The 19,000-nt window shown below is 50.9% G+C and overlaps 1 protein-coding gene across 1 annotated transcript in view; it reads right to left on the bottom strand.

Annotated features, from left to right (window-relative positions):
- Positions 1 to 19,000, bottom strand: part of LOC147101517 (corticotropin-releasing hormone receptor 1-like) — a 663,409-nt gene that overhangs the window by 254,275 nt on the left and 390,134 nt on the right. The window contains exons 9-10 of the mRNA XM_085966027.1: positions 12,063 to 12,148; positions 6,515 to 6,650 (exon numbers count right to left, since the gene is read on the bottom strand). Of these exons, the coding sequence (XP_085822153.1) occupies positions 6,515 to 6,650; positions 12,063 to 12,148 (222 nt within the window). The remainder of the gene's footprint in view (positions 1 to 6,514; positions 6,651 to 12,062; positions 12,149 to 19,000) is intronic.

The following is a 19,000-nucleotide window of genomic DNA, read 5'->3' as shown; positions in this document are numbered from 1 at the left end:
TAGTATACTGTATTCACTGCTCACGATGCGGTCTCCTCTACATTGGGGAGACCAAACACAGATTGGGTGACCGCTTTGCGGAACACCTCCGTTCAGTCCGTAAGGGTGACCCCGAGCTCCCGGTCGCCTGTCATTTTAATTCACCGCTCCACTCCCACTTGGACCTCACCGTCCTCGGCCTCTTGCATTGTTCCACGGAAGCTCAACGTAAACTCGAGGAACAGCACCTCATCTTCCGATTAGGCACTTTGCAGCTTTCCGGACTCAATATCGAGTTCAACAATTTCAGATCATAACCTCAGCCCCTATTACATTTTTACTTATATTTTTTTTCCACCATTTTGTTTTGGGTCTTCCCTCCCCCCCCACTTTCCTTTTTTTTTCTCTCTCCCACACGGCAGCTGTCTCTCATCCTGCCAGTACACTTCACACTGAATCTCAGCCGTCTTTTGTCTCCACTGTCCTATTACCATCTGGTCTGGTTTTGAATACCTCTTAATGTCTCTTTTACTTCTTTTGTTCTATCGCAGCCCTGACTTCGATCTATTTTATTCCCTTTCCAGTTTTGAAAAAGGGTTTTGACCCGAAACGTCAACTCTAATTTCTCTCCACGGATGTTGCCTGGCCTGCTGAGTTTTTCCAGCATTTTCTGATGATGCTGGGTGTGATGGGCGACATTGCAGCTTCCAGTGCAGCCCAAGCGGAAGCGACCCAATGTCTGAGTGCTGCACTGGAAGCTCAGTCTGCTGCCATCTCGCTGCCGACCGGCCCAAAATGGCAGCCGCCGTGGGATGCACTGGAAGTGGGCGGCTGCCATTTTTTTGCTCAAACTGACCTTATCGGTGTAATGTATGTACCTTTAAGGGGCGAACTACTTTTTACAGCTCCTGTATACTGTAGTACCGGCAGTGACTGTTAAATCTGGATATCTTTAGGTAGTGTGTCCTTCAAATAATCGACAGAGGCTGCAGAGAACAATCAACAGGTGTTTACTGGATGAGGGTTGCTCTAAAAACTAAACAGTACAGATCCCTACTCAGGGTTATATACAGGTGTGGTCACTGCCGGTACTACAGTATGCAGGAGCTGTAAAAAGTAGTTCTCCCCTTAAAAGTACATACACTACAGTGACCACACCTGTATATAAAGCCTGAGTAGTGACCTGTATAGTTAGTTCTAGAGTAACCCTCATTCAGTAAACACCTGTTGAATCGTTCCCTGCAGTCTGTTGTCTGATTATTGAAGGACACAACATTAAGATACACGGATCTAACATTGGCGACGACGCAGATTCGAACCTACCTGCAACTCTGCATCACCTCCCGGGGATTCGCTCCCGGAGAACAGTGGAAGGAGGTCGAGTCCAGAAGCACGGGCGTCGACCACGGGCAACCGCCCAGTCATCCAGCGGAGATTTGAGCATCGCAGGGGAGGCTGTCAAGAGCCAGGCTTGGCTTTCCAGTCATGGTGGTCCAGCGAAATGGGCTGGCAACAGGTACTGCGCAGACCCTTCCCAGACAGCGGCGGCTAGAGCCCGACCGAGCGGCACAGAAAAAGGCCGAGCAGCGTCGACGGGGGAGAGAGAGGGGGCAGAGCGCACAGGGCGCAGCCGGTGTTCAGGACCGAGCGGCGTCAACGGGGGAGAGAGGCGAGAGAGAGCAGAGCGCAGTCGGTGTTCAAGGGCCGAGCAGCATCAACGGGGGAGAGAGGCGCGCAGGAAAACGCGAGGCGCTGCCATTGCCACGAGGACCGCAGAGAGCGGCATTGGCAGCAGCGCAGGAGTAGCGCATGAAACCCACAGGGTGTCGCCATTTGCTACGAGGACCGCCGAGAGCGGCGTTGGCAGCAGCGCAGGAGACGCCATTTTAAGCCGCAGCGGGGAAGAAAGGAAAGTGCGGGAGACGCCATTTTAAGCCGCAGCGGGGAAGAAAGGAAAGTGCGGGAGACGCCATTTTAAGCAAGTCTAACCACACCCAAAAATGCCGAAGAGTGGCAGTATCACAGCGTTTGACAATGAAGTCGAAGATTGGACGACATATGTCGAACGCATAGAAGTATACTGCAAGGCGAATGAAGTGCCAGATGACAAGAAAGTGCTGGTATTGTTGAATTCAATGGGTGCAAAAACGTATGGCTTACTACCAAACCTAGTAACCCCAGAGAAGCCAGTAGAAAAGGATTTTGAAAACATAGTGTCAATCCTACAGGACCACTTAAACCCCACACCGCTGCTGATAGCAGAAAGATTTAAGTTTCACAAAAGGAACCAGCATAAAGATGAAAGTAATGCTGAGTATTTAACGGAACTGCACAGTGAAGTGCTATCGCTGCGGCAGAACAACACACGACCATAATGATTGCTGGTTCAAGGGCAAAGTGTGCAGACAGTGTGGAAAAGTAGGACACATAGCAAGAGTCTGCAGGTCGGGAAAGAAAACCAGCAGCAAGAAATCTCCACAGGAGAAGTACAAGAAGGTACATAAGGTGACGGAGAGTAGTTCAGACGAACAGAAAAGTGATACAGATTCCGGAAGCTAGGAGCTGGGTTGTCTGAAACTACATAATGTGATCAAAACGGAGGATCACCAAACTATCTGGGTCACGCTCAAGATAGCAGGAGTCCAAGTGAAAATGGAATTGGACACAGGATCAGCCCTAACAGTCATAAACCGAAGGGACTACAAGCGGCTATTCTCACATATAACCTTGAGAGATACAAAGATTGTCTTGAAGACGTACACGGGGCAAAAAGTCTACCCCAAAGGAAAAATAAGGGTGAACGTTATATATAACGGCAAGGAAACACCAAAAATTGACCTATATGTATTGCCAGATGGAGGACCACCACTACTAGGACGTGAATGGATCCGGAAGATACAGCAAGATTGGCATTCCATACAAGCACTGACTGTAGATGCCAAAAAGGATGACGACGTCACACCTGGACGACTGTCAAAAATGCTAACTGACGCACAAGAAGTGTTCCAGCAGGGACTCGGAACACTAAAAGGCATAACAGCAACGATCAAAATAGAGGAAAATGCAAGCCCAAAGTTTTTTAAGGCCAGACCGGTACCTTATGCGATCCGCCCAGCCGTCGAAGCAGAGCTGGAAGGTTTGGAACGTTCAGGAGTACTGTCCAAAGTGGACTGGAGCGAGTGGGCTACACCCATCATTCCTGTAATGAAGAGGTTGTTGAGTAATACGCCTGGGGAACCAAAGAAGGTTTGCACCTGTGGGGACTTTAAGGTGACAGTGAGCCCAGTCCTTCACACTGTACAATATCCGCTTCCGCGGATTGAAGATATTTTTGCCTCGCTATCTGGAGGGAAACGCTTCACTAAGATTGACCTGGCCCAGGTGTACCTGCAAATGGAGGTGGAAGAAGCCTCGAAACAGTACCTCACGATCAACACTCATAAAGGTCTCTACCAATATAACCGGCTGGTGTGCGGGGTAGCATCAGCTCCGGCTATTTGGCAAAGGGCAATGGAACAAGTCCTGCAAGGGATTCCAGGGACCCAGTGTCATTTGGACGACATCCTGGTCACGGGCGAAAATGACAGTGATCACCTCGCCAACCTGGAGCAGGTGCTCACTAGATTGAAGGAATATGGGCTCCGAGCTAATCGCCACAAATGCGAGTTTTTCCAGAAGCAGATCTCGTATTGTGGCCACGTTATTGATAAAGAGGGGTTACATAAGTCCCCTGAAAAGATTGAGGCAGTAGTCAAGGCTCCAGCACCGGAAAATGTGTCACAACTGAAGTCGTTCCTCAGGCTGGTGAACTACTGCCATAAGTTCTTGCCGAATTTGTCTACAGTACTACACCCACTGAACACCCTACTGCAAACGGGGGTACCATGGAAGTGGAGTGATGAATGTAAACGAGCTTTCCACATCAAAAGAGGTATTGGCTCATTTCAACCCAGCACTACCAATTCGATTGGCATGTGATGCATCACCCTATGGCATTGGAGCGGTGCTGTTGCACAAATTCCCGGACGGCTCGGAGAGGCCAATAGCCTTTGCGTCTCGGTCACTAACCTCAGCTGAGCGTAACTACACCCAGATTGACAGGGAGGCCCTCAGCCTAGTGTGGGGAGTGAAAAAGTTCAATCACTATCTGCACGGGCAGAAGTTCACCTTGCTGACTGACCACCAACCACTTGTCTCCATCTTTAATCCAAAGAAGGGCGTTCCGGTGATGACTGCGCAACGGCTACAAAGATGGTCCCTTTTTCTAGGGGCGCACCAATATGAAATCGAGTATAAGGGCACGAAACAGCATGGAAATGCTGATGGGCTATCACGCCTGCCACTGCCTACTGCGGAGGAAGCACCAGCAGTGGATCCTGTCGAAATATTTCATTCGACTATAATTGAATGCTTGCCAGTAACTAACGCTGGTATAGAGAAAGAGCCCGAAATGACCCGACGCTGTCTCGGGTATATGATTTGACAGTGAAGGGATGGCCAGCACATGGCGACTCACTGTTGCCAGCATTCTCATCCAGAAGAGAACAGCTGTCAGTATGCCAGGGGACCTTGATGTGTGGATCCCGAGTGGTAATTCCACCCAAGTTAAGAGAGAGAGTGCTCAATGAGCTTCACGAAGGCCATCTGGGAGGGGTGAAAATGAAAAGCCTTGCTGGGGCTTATGTGTGGTGACCGGGGATCGATCAGCAAATCGAGGACCTGACAAAGAGCTGCTCAGGATGCAAGAAAGTCCAAAATGCACCACCACATGCCCCTCTACACCCATGGGAGTGGCCCTCATCTCCATGGCAATGGGTGCATATTGATTTTGCTGGTCCATTCATGGACTCAATGTTTTTAATAGTCGTGGATGCGCACTCGAAATGGCCTGAGGTGATCAAAATGTCCTCCACCACCACGGAGAAAACTATTGCAGTCCTACGGACCATTTTTGACAGGAACGGCTTGCCAGAGCAGATTTGCTCTGATAACGGACCACAGATTGTGTCCGAAGAGTTTCGAAGATTTATGAAAAGGAATGGGGTAAGGCATTACACATCCGCACCGTATCATCCAGCCACAAATGTATTGGCTGAGAGGTTCGTACAAACCTTTAAAAAAGCAGTAAGGGCCATGTGCGATGACGACATTCCACTGCAGCATAAGGTGGACAATTTCCTGTTAGCCTACAGAAATGCGATACATGCAGTCACCAACCAGGCCCCGGCCATGATGTTCTTTAACCAAAGGTTGAGATCTCGTCTGGATTTGCTCAGACCAAATGGACGAAGAGATGTTGAGAGTAAGCAATTCCAGCACATCAATGAGAAGCCGACAAGGAGCTTCAATGTAGGGCAACCAGTCTTGGCCCGCGACTACCGAACAGAGAAATGGCAACCAGGAACGATATGCACACGGCAGGGGCCACTAATGTACACAGTGGATGTTGGGGAGAACATTGTGAGACGCCATGCTGACCAGATCCTAGAGTCACAGGAACGAGTCAACCCCATGTCTCGGCCATACGTACCTGGTGAGGAACCCGACGTACAGGTCGCATCTACCTCAGAAACAGTAGCATCGGAAGCTGATGAACCAACCGACGACAGGGGGCCAGAATCGCCTCCGCACCAAGAGCAAGACACTCGGGAAAGGCGCTATCCAGAAAGGATCAGGAAGCCTCCCCAAAGACTGAATTTATAAATAGACTATTTTCAGCTAATGTTGCATGTTAGCTCACAGCGCCAGGGACCCGGGTTCGAATCTGGCCTCGGGTGACTGTCTGTGTGGAGTTTGCACATTCTCCCCGTGTTTGCGTGGGTTTCCTCCGGGTGCTCCGGTTTCCTCCCACAGTCCAAAGATGTGCGGGTTAGGTTGATTGGCTATGATAAATTGACCCTTAGTGTTAGGGGGATTAAATACGTGGGGTTACGGGGATAGAGTGGGATATATGTTGGTGTAGGGGTTACGGGGATCGGGTGGGATATGTGTCGGTGCGGGCTCGATGGGCCGAAATGGCCTCTATCTGCATTGTGGGGTTTCTGTGATTTCTGTGAAAAGTGTTAATTGTAATTAGTTTGATATTTAATTGTTAAATGAGTGTTATGGTACTGTTAATCTAAAAGGGGAGGAATTGTAATGTATGTACCTTTAAGGGGAGAACTACTTTTTACAGCTCCTGTATACTGTAGTACCGGCAGTGACCACACCTGTATATAAAGCCTGAGTAGTGATCTGTATAGTTAGTTCTAGAGTAACCGTCATTCAGTAAACACCTGTTGATCGTTCCCTGCAGTCTTTTGTCTGATTATTGAAGGACACAACATTAAGATACACGGATCTAACAATCAGCCGACGCTAAGTTACTGAATTTCACGGCCTAAAGGTTTATCTGACCTCTTCGAAGCTCAACTGTGACCTTTCCATCGGTGTGAATCAAACATTGGCCACTCTCAGCCACAATGTGTTTGCTGCACTGTGATGTTAGCCTGAGTACAGGCACAGCAGTACACGGAGAGAGACCTCACTTATGTACCTGAAAGGACTGAAGGAATGAATTGAAGTAGATGAAGACGATCTGGGAGATGTCATCCTCGCCGGGATTGACAAAGAACAACATGTAGGTGATCCCGAGCAATGGCAACAGCACCAGAGTGGCCTTCACTGCCTTCCTGTGGGAGGAGAGAACAATCAGAATCATCAGAACATTGGGCATCTCTGTGCTGGGCTGGAAACCAGACCCCTGGGGATTCCCAATCACTGAGCTCCCCAGCCCAGCCATGCCACCAGGCCCAGGGATTTAACCGCAGGCCCTGCCGGCTCAACCCTATCGGGCCACAGTAAGACGGTTTGAAGGAAAGGGGAGAATTTGAGGTGCGATAAGATGTAAAGTAGAAAACTACATGGGATAAGTTGAATATTTACAGGTACAGTCAGCACTGGAGAATAGTCCTCTTTTTCATTTCTTTGTTATTTATTATTTTTGGACTCCCTGCACTGCAGCTTGTCCAATAGGAAAACTCGGATTGACCCACTGAGGCAGCTACAGGGCCGGGTACAGGAAGCTCCATGGGTTGCTCCGACCCCTGGGAGAGTGATCCCCGACCCCCGACCCCGGGGAGACTGATTCCCGACCCTGGGGAGAGTGACCCCCGACCCCGGGGAGACTGATACCCGACCCTGGGGAGAGTGATCCCCGACCCCGGGGAGACTGATCCCCGACCCCGGGGAGAGTGATCCCCGACCCCGGGGAGAGTGATCCCCGACCCCGGGGAGACTGATCCCTAACCCTGGGGAGAGTGATCCCCGACCCCGGGGAGACTGATCCCTGACCCCTGACCCCGGGGAGAGTGATCCCCGACCCCGGGGAGACTGATCCCCGACCCCGGGGAGAGTGATCCCTGACCCCCGACCCCGGGGAGACTGATCCCTGACCCCCGACCACGGGGAGAGTGATCCCCGACCCCCAACCTTGGGGAGACTGATCCCCGACCCTGGGGAGAGTGATCCCCGACTCCGGGAAGAGTGACCCCCGACCCCGGGGAGACTGATCCCCGACCCTGCGGAGAGACTGAGCCCCGACCCTGGGGAGAGACTGACCCCCGACCCTGGGGAGAGACTGACCCCCGACCCTGGGGAGAGTGATCCCCAACCCCCGACCCTGGGAAGAGTCTGACCCCGACCCCAGGGAGAGTCTGACCCCTGACCCCAGTGAGAGACTGACCACCGACCCCGGGGAGAGTCTGACCCCCGACCCCGGAGAGAGACTGACCCCCGACCCCAGGGATAATGATCCCCGACCCCGGGGAGACTGATCCCTGACCCCGGGGAGACTGAACCCCGACCCCGGGGAGACTGACCCCCGACCCCGGGGAGACTGACCCCCGACCCCGGGGAGACTGACCCCCGACCCCAGGGAGACTGACCCCCGACCCCAGGGAGACTGACCCCCGACCCCGGGGATACTGACCCCCGACCCCGGGGTGTCTGTCCCCCGACCCCAGAGAGAATCTGATCCCTGACCCCGGGAAGAGACTGACCCCGACCCTGGGGAGTCTGACTCCCGACCCCAGGGAGAGTCTGATCCCTGACCCCGGGGAGACTGATCCCTGAACCCGGGGAGACTGACCCCTGACCCCGGGGAGAGTCTGATCCCTGAGCCTGGGGAGTCTGACCCCTGACCCCGGGGAGACTGACCCCCGACCCCAGGGGGGGAGTTGATGGTGGGTGAGCTTGGGGGGCCGAGAGGAAGCACTCCTGCTCCTCCTGGCCCACAAGGAATGATCCCCGAGGCTGCCCTCGCCTCGCTGCAGCTGCCGGGAATCCCAAGGCCCAGGAACCCTGGCCGGCCGCTGTTAAACCTGCACAGCCGGTTAAATCCGAGGTTCCCAGCCTCATTACAATATTGAAAGTGCCAACCCACCTCCTGGGAGTGGGTTGGCTGCCCGCCCTCCGTCCCGCCCTCTCTTAAAACCGGAAGGAGGCAAGTTGGGGTCCGGATTCATGTTTTTAACACTTACTCCTGACCCCAGCTCACCCATTTTTTGGGATTAAAATTCCTCCCACTGATACTGACTGACACTGACACAAACACTTACACTGACTGACATTGACTGACACTGACTGACAAACACTGACACTGACTGACACTGACTCACAAACACTGACACAAACACTGACACTGACTGACACTGACTGACACTGACTGACTGACACTGACACTGACTGACAAACACTGACACTGACTGACAAACACTGACACTGACTCACAAACACTGACACAAACACTGACACTGACTGACACTGACTGACAAACACTGACACAAACACTGACACTGACTGACACTGACTGACACTGACTGACAAACACTGACACTGACTGACAAACACTGACACTGACTGACAAACACTGACACTGACTCACAAACACTGACACAAACACTGACACTGACTGACACTGACTGACAAACACTGACACTGACTCACAAACACTGACACAAACACTGACACTGACTGACACTGACTGACACTGACTCACAAACACTGACATTGACTGACACCATCACTATTCCTGAAACAGACATGGACACTGACAATGATATAATAGCAAAATACTGCGGATGTTGGAAATCTGAAATAACAACAGAAAATGCTGGAAGTACTCAGCAGGCCAGGCAGCATCTGTGCTTCTCGATATTCATCATTCCTCGAACTACTGCTCTCGCCGCGTCTTGAGATCCACGCTCAACGCCATGCGACGCCACATGATCAACCTTGACCTGTCTCTTTAGCAGCCCCGACGCACTCTATTTCAAAGCTGTCCGGGTCCACAGTTCCATTTCATCCTTTGACTCATCCAACGCTTCAACAAAAAACGTTTTTTCTTCCTTTCTGATGTCAAGGATCGCAAGCTTCATCAACTCGTGGACACCAACGCCCCTCCAGAACCTTCTTCCCCGTTACTTTCCTCTGATCCCATCCCTTCTTCCAATCTCACCCCCTGCCGTGTTTTCACTATCCCCTCTGACCTTCCCCTCTGACCTTCCCCCGAGCGATCAGTCCTCAGCAAAGGCCAGAGCTTCATCTCCTTACGCCCCCATCTGAACGAATTTCGAGCTCGGCACGATACTGAGCTCTTCTTCCCTCACCTTCGTCTCCGTGACCACTTCTCTGGCCAGGAGTCTTCCCCCCGCACCACTGACCCTTTCGCCCGCTTTCTACATTCTCGTTCTACTTGGACCCCTCCCTCTGGCCTCTTACCAGCTCTAGATCTTTTCATTGCTAACTGCCGACGTGACATCGGCTGTCTCCATTTCTCTGCTCCCCTCTTTCACTCCAACCTACCTCCCTCTGAACTTGCAGCACTCCGTTCTCTCCGATCCAACCCTAACATTATCATTAAACCTGCTGATAAGGGTGGTGCTGTTGTTGTTTGGCGAACCGACCTCTACCGTGCAGAAGCTGAACGACAACTCTCCGACACCTCCTCCTAACTCCGCCTGGACCATGACCCCACTAGCAAACATCAAGCCATTGTTTCCAAGTGTGTCACTGACCTCATCCCCTCTGGAGATCTTCCCCCCACAGACGCCAACCTCATAGTCCCCCAACCCTGCACAGCCCGCTTCTACCTCCATCCCAAGATCCACAAACAGGACTGCCCTGGTAGACCCATCGTTTCAGCCTGTTCTTGCCCTACGGAACTTATCTCTTCCTATCTCGACTCTTTTTTTTCCCCCTTGTCCAGCCTCTTCCCACCTACATTCGCGACTCTTCCGACGCCCTCCGTCACTTTAACAGTTTCCAGTTTCCTGGCCCCAACCGTCTCCTTTTCACCATGGACGTACAATCCCTCTACACCTCCATCCCCCACCAGGATGGCCTGAGGGCGCTCCGCTTCTTCCTTGAACAGAGGCCCGACCAGTCCCCATCCACCACCACCCTCCTCCGCCTGGCTGAACTTGTTCTCACATTGAACAACTTCTCCTTTGACTCCACTCACTTCCTCCAAATTAAAGGTGTTGCTATGGGAACCCGCATGGGTCCTAGCTATGCCTGCCTTTTCATGGGATATGTGGAGCACTCTTTGTTGCAGTCCTACTCAGGTCCCCTCCCTCACCTCTTTTTCCGGTACATTGATGACTGTATCGGTGCTGTTTCCTGCTCTCGCCCTGAACTAGATAAGTTCATTCACTTTAGTTCCAATTTCCACCCTTCCCTCGCCTTCACATGGTCCATCTCCGACTCTTCCCTTCCCTTCCTCGACTTCTCCGTCTCCATTTCTGGCAATCGGCTTTCGACAAACATCCACTACAAGCCCACCGACTCCCACAGCTACCTGGACTACATGTCCTCCCACCCCGCTTCCTGTAAGGACTCTATTCCATTCTCCCAGTTTCTCCGTCTCCGCCGCGTCTGTTCTGACGATGCCACCTTCCATACCAGTGCTTCCGACCTGTCTTCCTTTTTCCTCAACCGAGGATTCCCCTCTACCGTGGTTGACATGGCCTTTGACCGTGTCCGTTCTATCTCCCGCACTTCTGCCCTCACCCCTGCCCCTCCCTTGTCCTCACCTTTCACCCCACCAGCCTCCACATTCAACGGATCATCCTCCGCCATTTCCGCCACCTCCAGCGTGATCCCACCACCAAACACATCTTCCCCTCACCTCCCCTTTCAGCATTCCGTAGGGACCGTTCCCTCCGCGACACCTTGGTCCACTCCTCAATCACCCCCAACAGCCCTTCTCCTTCGCCTGGCACCTTCCCGTGCAAGCGCAGGAGATGCAACACCTGCCCTTTTACCTCCTCCCTTCCCACTGTCCAGGGCCCCAAACACCCCTTCCAGGTGAAACAGCGATTTACTTGTACTTCTTGCAATTTAATATACTGTATTCGCTGCTCACGATGCGGTCTCCTCTACACTGGGGTGATCAAACGTAGATTGGGCGACCGCAGTGCGGAACACCTCCGTTCAGTCCGTAAGGGTGACCCTGAGCTTCCGGTCGCCTGTCACTTTAATTCACCGCTTCACTCCCACTCTGATCTCTCTGTCCTCGGCCTATTGCATTGTTCCAATGAAGCTCAACGTAAGCTCGAGGAACAGCACCTCATCTTTCGATTGGGCACTTTGCAGACTGCCGGACTCAACATAGAGTTCAACAATTTCAGATAATTATCCCTGCCCCCATTTTTCATGCTGTATGATTTTTGCCATTCCCATTTGCAACATTTTATCTTTCCTGCCTCTTACAAAAGTACAGGATGTTCTTTCTACTCCTTCCTCCCCTCCTAACCGCCCCCCCCGCCCACCCCCCCGCCCCCGTCTCTGCACCTGCTTAATATCTGTTACATCTCCAGCTTTTCCAGTTCTGATGAAGGGTCCCAGACCTGAAACGTTAACTCTGTTTCTCTCTCCACGGATGCTGCCTGGCCTGCTGAGTGTTTCCAGCATTTTCTGTTGTTATCACTGACAATGGTGCTCACTGGCACTGACTAACTCTGTCACTGACTCTGGCACCTACTTACTGAATGACACTGACACACGCTGACACTCACTCTCACACGAACACTGTTCCCATTTACCTGTACTGCATGGTCTCGGAAGTAGTGGATGCTCGCAGTTTTGTCATTAGGATCCTCACAATGTTAAAAAGAAAGATGAAATTAATCTGAAAAAGGAAAAGAAACAAGGACCCTTTAATAAGGAGCAATAGTCAGAGGCGTTTTCACAGGAGGTCGCGAGGCCCAACTGTGACACACAACTGAGGCAACCTGTCCGATGCTGCTGTGCCTTCTGGTTCCATAAAATATATTTGATCGAATACCCGCTGCTTCTGCCGTTATTTGGAGGGTTTGCTGGCCATGAACCATGGCCAAGCTCATCCGGCATCGCACACAGACTGTGTGATGTGACTCATGTGGTCAGACGCTCACTGACAGCTCCTGCCCGGTGTACAAACCGTTTCCAGGCACACGTTCCCTAATATATCAAAACGCCTGACAGAATCGGTGTTCAACCAGAGCCTGGACATCATTCTGCAGCTCCCTTAACACAGACACCAGACTCATATTCAGCCTCAGGACATGTTTTAGTCAAGGAGGTGTTGCCGTGGGATCTATATAACCTGCTCACTTGTGTTTCTGTGACTTGTGCTGGGAGAGGCTGTTACTGAACTCTGAGGAGGTGAAACTCATTGCACCTTAAACCCTGATAATCTTTTCTTTGCTGGCCATTCACTTAGAAACAGCGAGCTGATGTCTGCTATTAAGATATGCTGGTTGGTCAGAATGACTGAAAGGGAATAATCTCAATCCAGAGTTCAACTAACACTGAACCAAGAGGATTGCCTTTTGCTCTGAGCCATTACCCCCCAGCTGAGGAATTGGTGCAGTTTCCAGGCGTGCAGTGTATGAGGGGATTACCTCGAATGACTGTCCATCCACAACCCTCATGCTGCTTAATGAAAAGGTTTGTGTTGGGGAGAATGCCATCTGTGCAAAGTTCTCCTCATTCCCCTTCATTAATAAAGAGGCTTGTGGAGTCTCATCATATCAGGTCTCCTCCCTTCCTGGGTCAGTCCAGTGAAGTTAATCACCCGGGTGCCTCAAACTGCTGCGGGAGTGATCAGGCTGCGTTTCTGGACTCAATTCTCTGCTCAGGTCAGAAATACAAACTCCAGACACAAGCACACTCTAAGAAATCTCTGCAGCCATGGCTTCTGTGGTAGGCTTCAGTTTATGATGCCGTATTTAACTGGCTTGCGCTTGTCCTACATTACACAGCCCAAGTTATAAATATTCTGCAAAGTGCAGCATCGATTAAAAACCACTGAACACTGAGCTCAATGGAGGTCAAGGAATGAGAGCTGTGTCTCTAACATCCTACACGTCCCTAACCAAGGTAACGAGGGAAAGCTGGAGATTGAAGTAATCATCACAACAGTTCGGGTGTCGGTTTCAGTCAACAACAACTTGTATTTATATAGCACCTTTAACGTAGTAAAGTGTCCCAAGATGCTTCACAGGAGGGTTATCAAACAAAACTTGACACCAAGCCATATAAAGTGATATTAGGGCAGGTGACCAAAAGCTGGGACAAAGAGGTAGGTTTTAAGCAGCGTCTTAAAGGAGGAAAAAGAGATAGTGAGGCGGAGAGGTTTAGGGAGGGAATTCCAGAGCTTGGGAACAGAAGGCATGGCCACCAATCAGGGATGCTCAAGAGGCCAGAATTAGAGGAGCGCAGATATCTCGGGGGTTGGGGGAGGGGGGGATGGTTGTGGGGCTGGAGGAGATTACAGAGATAGGGAGGGGCGAAGCCATGGAGGGATTTGAAAACAAGGATGAGAATTTTAAAATTGAGGCGTTGCTCAACTGGGAGCCAATGTAGGTCAGCGAGCACAGGGGTGATGGGCGAATGGGACTTGGTGCGAGTTAGGACACAGGCAGCAGAGTTTTGGATGACCTCACGTTTATGTAGGTTAGAATGTGGGAGGCCAGCCAGGAATGCATTGGAATAGTCAAGTCTAGAGGTAACAAAGGCATGGAGGAGGGTTTCAGCAGCGGATGAGCTAAGGAAAGGGCGGAGACGGGCGATGTTCCGGAGGTGGAAATAGGCGCTCTTAGTGATGGTGCAGATATGTGGTCAGAAGCTCATCTCGGGGTCAAATATGACACCAAGGTTGCGAACAGTCTGGTCCAGCCTCAGCCCGTTGCCAGGGAGAGGGATGGAGTCGGTGGCTTGGGATCGGAGTTTGTGGCGGGAACCGAAGACAATGGTTTCGGTCTTCCCAATATTTAATAGAGAAAATTTCTGCTCATCCAGTACTGGATGTCGGACAAGCAGTCTGACAATTGACAGACCGTGGAGGGGTCGAGAGAAGTGGTGGTGAGGTAGAGCTGGGTGTCGGTGGCATACATGTGTTTTTGATGATGTTGCCGAGGGGCAGCATGTAAATGAGAAATAGGAGGGGCCGAGGATCGATCCTCGGGGGGGGGGGACCCCAGTACGGGAGCGGGAAGAGAAGCCATTGCAGGTGATTCTCTGGCTACAATTAGATAGAGAACAATGGAACCAGGCGAGTGCAGCCCCACCCAGCTGGACGACGGTGGAGAGGCGTTGGAGGAGGATGGAGTGGTCAACCGTGTCAAAGCCTGCAGACAAGTCTAGAAGGACGAGGAGGGATAGTTTACCACGGTCACAGCCACATAGGATGTCATTTGTGACTTTGATAAAAGCGGTTTCGGTACTGTGGCAGGGGCGGAAACCTGATTGGAGGGATTCAAACATGGAGTTGCGGGAAAGCTGGGCACAGATTTGGGAGGCGACATCAGGTTCAAGGGCTTTGGAGAGGAAAGGGAGGTTGGAGATGGAGGGATAGTTTGCAAGGACGGAGGGGTCAAGGGTTTTTTTTTTTTTTTTTTTTTAGAAGAGAGGGGTTGATGCCGGCAGATGGGATAGGAGATCAGAGAGAACCTTCAGCAAGATGGAGGTTCAGAGCGAGTGCAGCAGTTGGTGCAGACTCCATGGATTTTTATCCCCTATTAAAAACTGGACAGCTTGCTTGGGGGGGGTGGGGGTGGAAGCAGTGAAAAGCCACTCAAGCTGGAGATGGCTCATTCGTATGGAAACAAACTGTCCCTGGGAACAATGGCTCGAGAAGCCCACTCCCAAGACTTGATTAACAACTAAAACAAAAAGAAAACACTGCAGATGCTGGAAATCTGAAATAAAAGCAGAAAATGCTGGAGATACTCAGCAGGTCAGGCAACATCTGTGGAGAGAGAAACAGAGTTAACGTTTCGGGTCGATGACCTTTCGTCAGAACTGGAAAAAAAGCAGGAAATGGGGGAGGGGATGAAAGAACAAAAGGGAAGGCCTGTGATAGGCTGGAAGGCCGGACATTGAGAGACATTGAGATATTCAAGGCGAGAGGAGATGGTAATGGGACAGGTTAAGAAACAAAGGATGGCTCGAGATGGAGTGTGAATTGTGCTGGCAGAATGGGGGAAGAACAGAACAAAAGTGTGGATAAAAAATATATATATAATAGGGGCCGAGGTTATGATCTGAAATTGTTGAACTCGATATTGAGTCCGGAAGACTGTAAAGTGCCTAATCGAAAGATGAGGTGCTGTTCCTCAAGCTTACGTTGAGCTTCCATGGAACAGTGTAAGGGGCCGAGTACGGTGAGGTCTCAGTGGGAATGGAGCGGGGAATTAAAGTGACAGGTGACCGGAAGCTCAGGGTCCCCCTTACGGACTGAACGGAGGTGTTCCGCAAAGCGGTCACCCAATCTGCGTTTGGTCTCCCCAATGTAGAGGAGACCACATCGTGAGCAGCGAATACAGTATACTAAATTGCGAGAAGTACAAGTAAATCGCTGTTTCACCTGGAAGGGGTGTTTGGGGCCCTGGACAGTGGGAAGGGGGGAGGCATAAGGGCATGTGTTGCATCTCCTGCGCTTGCATGGGAAGGTGCCGGGCGAAGGGGAGGGGGGTTGGGGGTGATAGAGGAGTGGACCAGGGTGTCACGGAGGGAGCGGTCCCTACGGAATGCTGAAAGGGGACGTGAGGGGAAGATGTGTTTGGTGGTGGGATCACGCTGGAGGTGGCGGAAATGGCGGAGGATGATCCATTGAATGTGGAGGCTGGTGGGGTGAAAGGTGAGGACAAGGAACTCTATCGTGGTTCTGGGAGGGAGGGGCAGGCGTGAGGGCGGAAGTTTGGGAGATAGAACGGACGCGGTTTAGGGCCGTGTCAACCACTGTAGAGGGGAATCCTCGGTTGAGGAAAAAGGAAGACATGTCGGAAGCACTGGTGTGGAAGGTGGCATCGTCGGAGCAGATGCGGCGGAGACAGAGAAACTGGGAGAATGGAAGAGAGTCCTTACAGGAGGCGGGGTGGGAGGAAGTGTACTCCAGGTAGCTGTGGGAGTCAGTGGGCTTGTCGCGAATGTTGGTCAATAACCTATCCCCAGAGATGGAGACGGAGAAGTCAAGAAAGGGAAGGGAAGAGTCGGAGATGGACCATGTGAAGGTGAGGGAAGGGTGGAAATTGGAGGCAAAGTGAATGAAATTGTCTAGTTCAGGGCGAGAGCAGGAAACGGCACTGATGCAGTCATCAATGAAAAAGAGGTGCGGGAGGGGACCCGAGTAGGACTGGAACAAAGAGTGTTCCACATATCCCACGAAATCACAGGCATAGCTAGGACCCATGCGGGTTCCCATAGCCACACCTTTGATTTGGAGGAAGTGAGTGGAGTCAAAGGAGAAGTTGTTCAATGTGAGAACAAGTTCAGCCAGGCGGAGGAGGGTGGTGGTGGATGGGGACTGGTCGGGCCTCTGTTCAAGGAAGAAGCGGAGCGCCCGCAGGCCATCCTGGTGGGGGATGGAGGTGTAGAGGGATTGTACGTCCATGGTGAAAAGGAGACGGTTGGGGCCAGGAAACTGGAAACTGTTAAAGTGGCGGAGGGTGTTGTTAAGTCTGTGAATTATTTAGTTAATTAAGACACAGACTAATGAGTAACAATAAAAACAGGTCTTTACTGGTTGGAGGTAGGGACTATACTGAATACAAGATTACTGCACAGTGCTTATATACCGGTGTGTTCACCCCCAGTATTACGTCTACAGCAGCCTGAGAAAGTAGTACATCTCTTAAGGTGGAACAGGCTTAAGCTCTCTTAAGGTGGAACAGGTTACATACACAACACTCCTCCCTTCTTAGCTTTATAGTCATCCCCCCATTTAACATAACGTAATAACATATATAACTTCATGTTTAACGTAACATATCACAGATTCAGTCTCTGCGGAAAACAGTTCACAGATTCAATCTCTGTGGTGTAGTCGGTTCACGTTACTCATTCAATAGTCCTTTCATGGATTTAACAGCTTGAACTTCCAAACTGATTTGGCTCCGTTCGGAGGGACCACGTGTGTGATCTGGTAGAGGTGATAATGGTTCAGATGGGTCATCTTCTGTTTTTACTTTTCCTTTTCTGCTTCTTGGAGACTCTCTGGGCTCCATTGTCAGCTGCCACAGCTGCCAGCTGCATGCGCAGTTCCTCCTTCTCTTCCTCCTGTTTCCGTCGTAGAGCCAGCTTCTCCCGATGTTCCGTAGACTTTTGGTGCTCCTCCATGATTTCGGCACTTTGGGAGTCGAAGTTACAAGCTGGGCAGGACAGGACATCGTAATATTCGGTGTCGTCCACCAGGTCATGGTAATATTCGGTGTCGTCCTGAGCTAGACCAGTGAGAGGGTCGTCTATTTCCTCCATACCCAGCTGGACGTTAGCCAGCTCTTGTTCCAAATCCAGACATCTTTCCTGAAGAGACTTCTTCATGTGTCCCTCTGCATCCAGCTTTTTCTGGGCTTTCAGCAAGTCGTTTACTAGTGACCTCATTTGTGATTTTAATACTTCAACTTCCTTTGGAGATTGATTGATCGGACTATGCAATCCCTCTACCGGAGCAGCTGTTTCAGCGGTCTGTTGTTCTACATTGACGTGAGTCAGCGTACTTTTGGCATCCAATGGCTGCTCTGTTGCAGTCGTTTCAGTCTGTGTCGTCACATCAGCCATCTCAATGACTTTTGAGAGCTCCGAACCCTTTTCCTTTGAAGATCGCAGCTCGTGTTCAAGTTTTTCCCATTTCAGAGTCTTGTCCCTCAGCATATGAAGGAGTTGGCTGACCGTTAACTCTTCTGACACCAGATTATGGCACGCACCTTCAGAACCTGAATCAGCTTTGATTCGTTCGGCCTCCTCGCGCAGATGATTGGTGTGCTCCTGCTCCATTTTCTCCATCAGTTGCTTCTGTTGCCTTTCCAGATTCTCCCACTCTGTAACAAAGAACTTTTTTATTTCATTCATCTCTTGCTCAAAACGGCGAATCATTTGTTCTAATTGCTGTTGTAGTTTGAAATGGAGTTGAGTTCGAGCCCAGTGTCCCTCAAAAATGTGCATATCAGTAGACTTGACAGACTCAGAATTCTCTGTTAAACTATGTTGTTGTTGCTCAGTGGAATTCTGTGCTGAAACTTTGTCTTTTGCACATGGGTTGGTCTTACCATCATCAGTTCTAGAGTCTGGGCTGATTATCTGCACCGAGTTCTCACTCTTTATGGCTTTTAGCGAATGCCAGTCCATATTTATGTTTCTAAACCACTCCCGGCCTAGTAGTGGTGGACCTCCCTCCGGTAGCACATATAAGTCCATTATTTGACTTCCTTCGCCCTTGTTGGCCACTGCAACCTTTATTGTCCCGATGGGGTACACTCTCTGCCCCGTGTAGGTTGTCAATATAATCTCCGTATCCTGTAGGGGAATATGTTGGAATAACCTTCTGTAATCTTTCTTATTCATGACCGACAATGCCGATCCAGTGTCCAATTCCATTTTTACTTGGACTCCTTCTATCTGAAGAGTAACCCAAATTGTCTGGAGGTCTGCACCCTTACCAACGTTGAGTACCCTTAAGCTAGCCAGTTCAATACTGCTTAAGCCAGCCAGTTCATTACTG

The sequence above is a fragment of the Somniosus microcephalus genome, chromosome 24, assembly GCF_052327205.1.
Source record: "Somniosus microcephalus isolate GS21.2 chromosome 24, FLI_Smic_1.0, whole genome shotgun sequence".
NCBI classification, from domain to species: domain Eukaryota; kingdom Metazoa; phylum Chordata; class Chondrichthyes; order Squaliformes; family Somniosidae; genus Somniosus; species Somniosus microcephalus.
The sequence above is the reverse complement of the archived record's forward strand: the minus strand, read 5'-3'. Positions and strand labels throughout refer to the sequence as shown.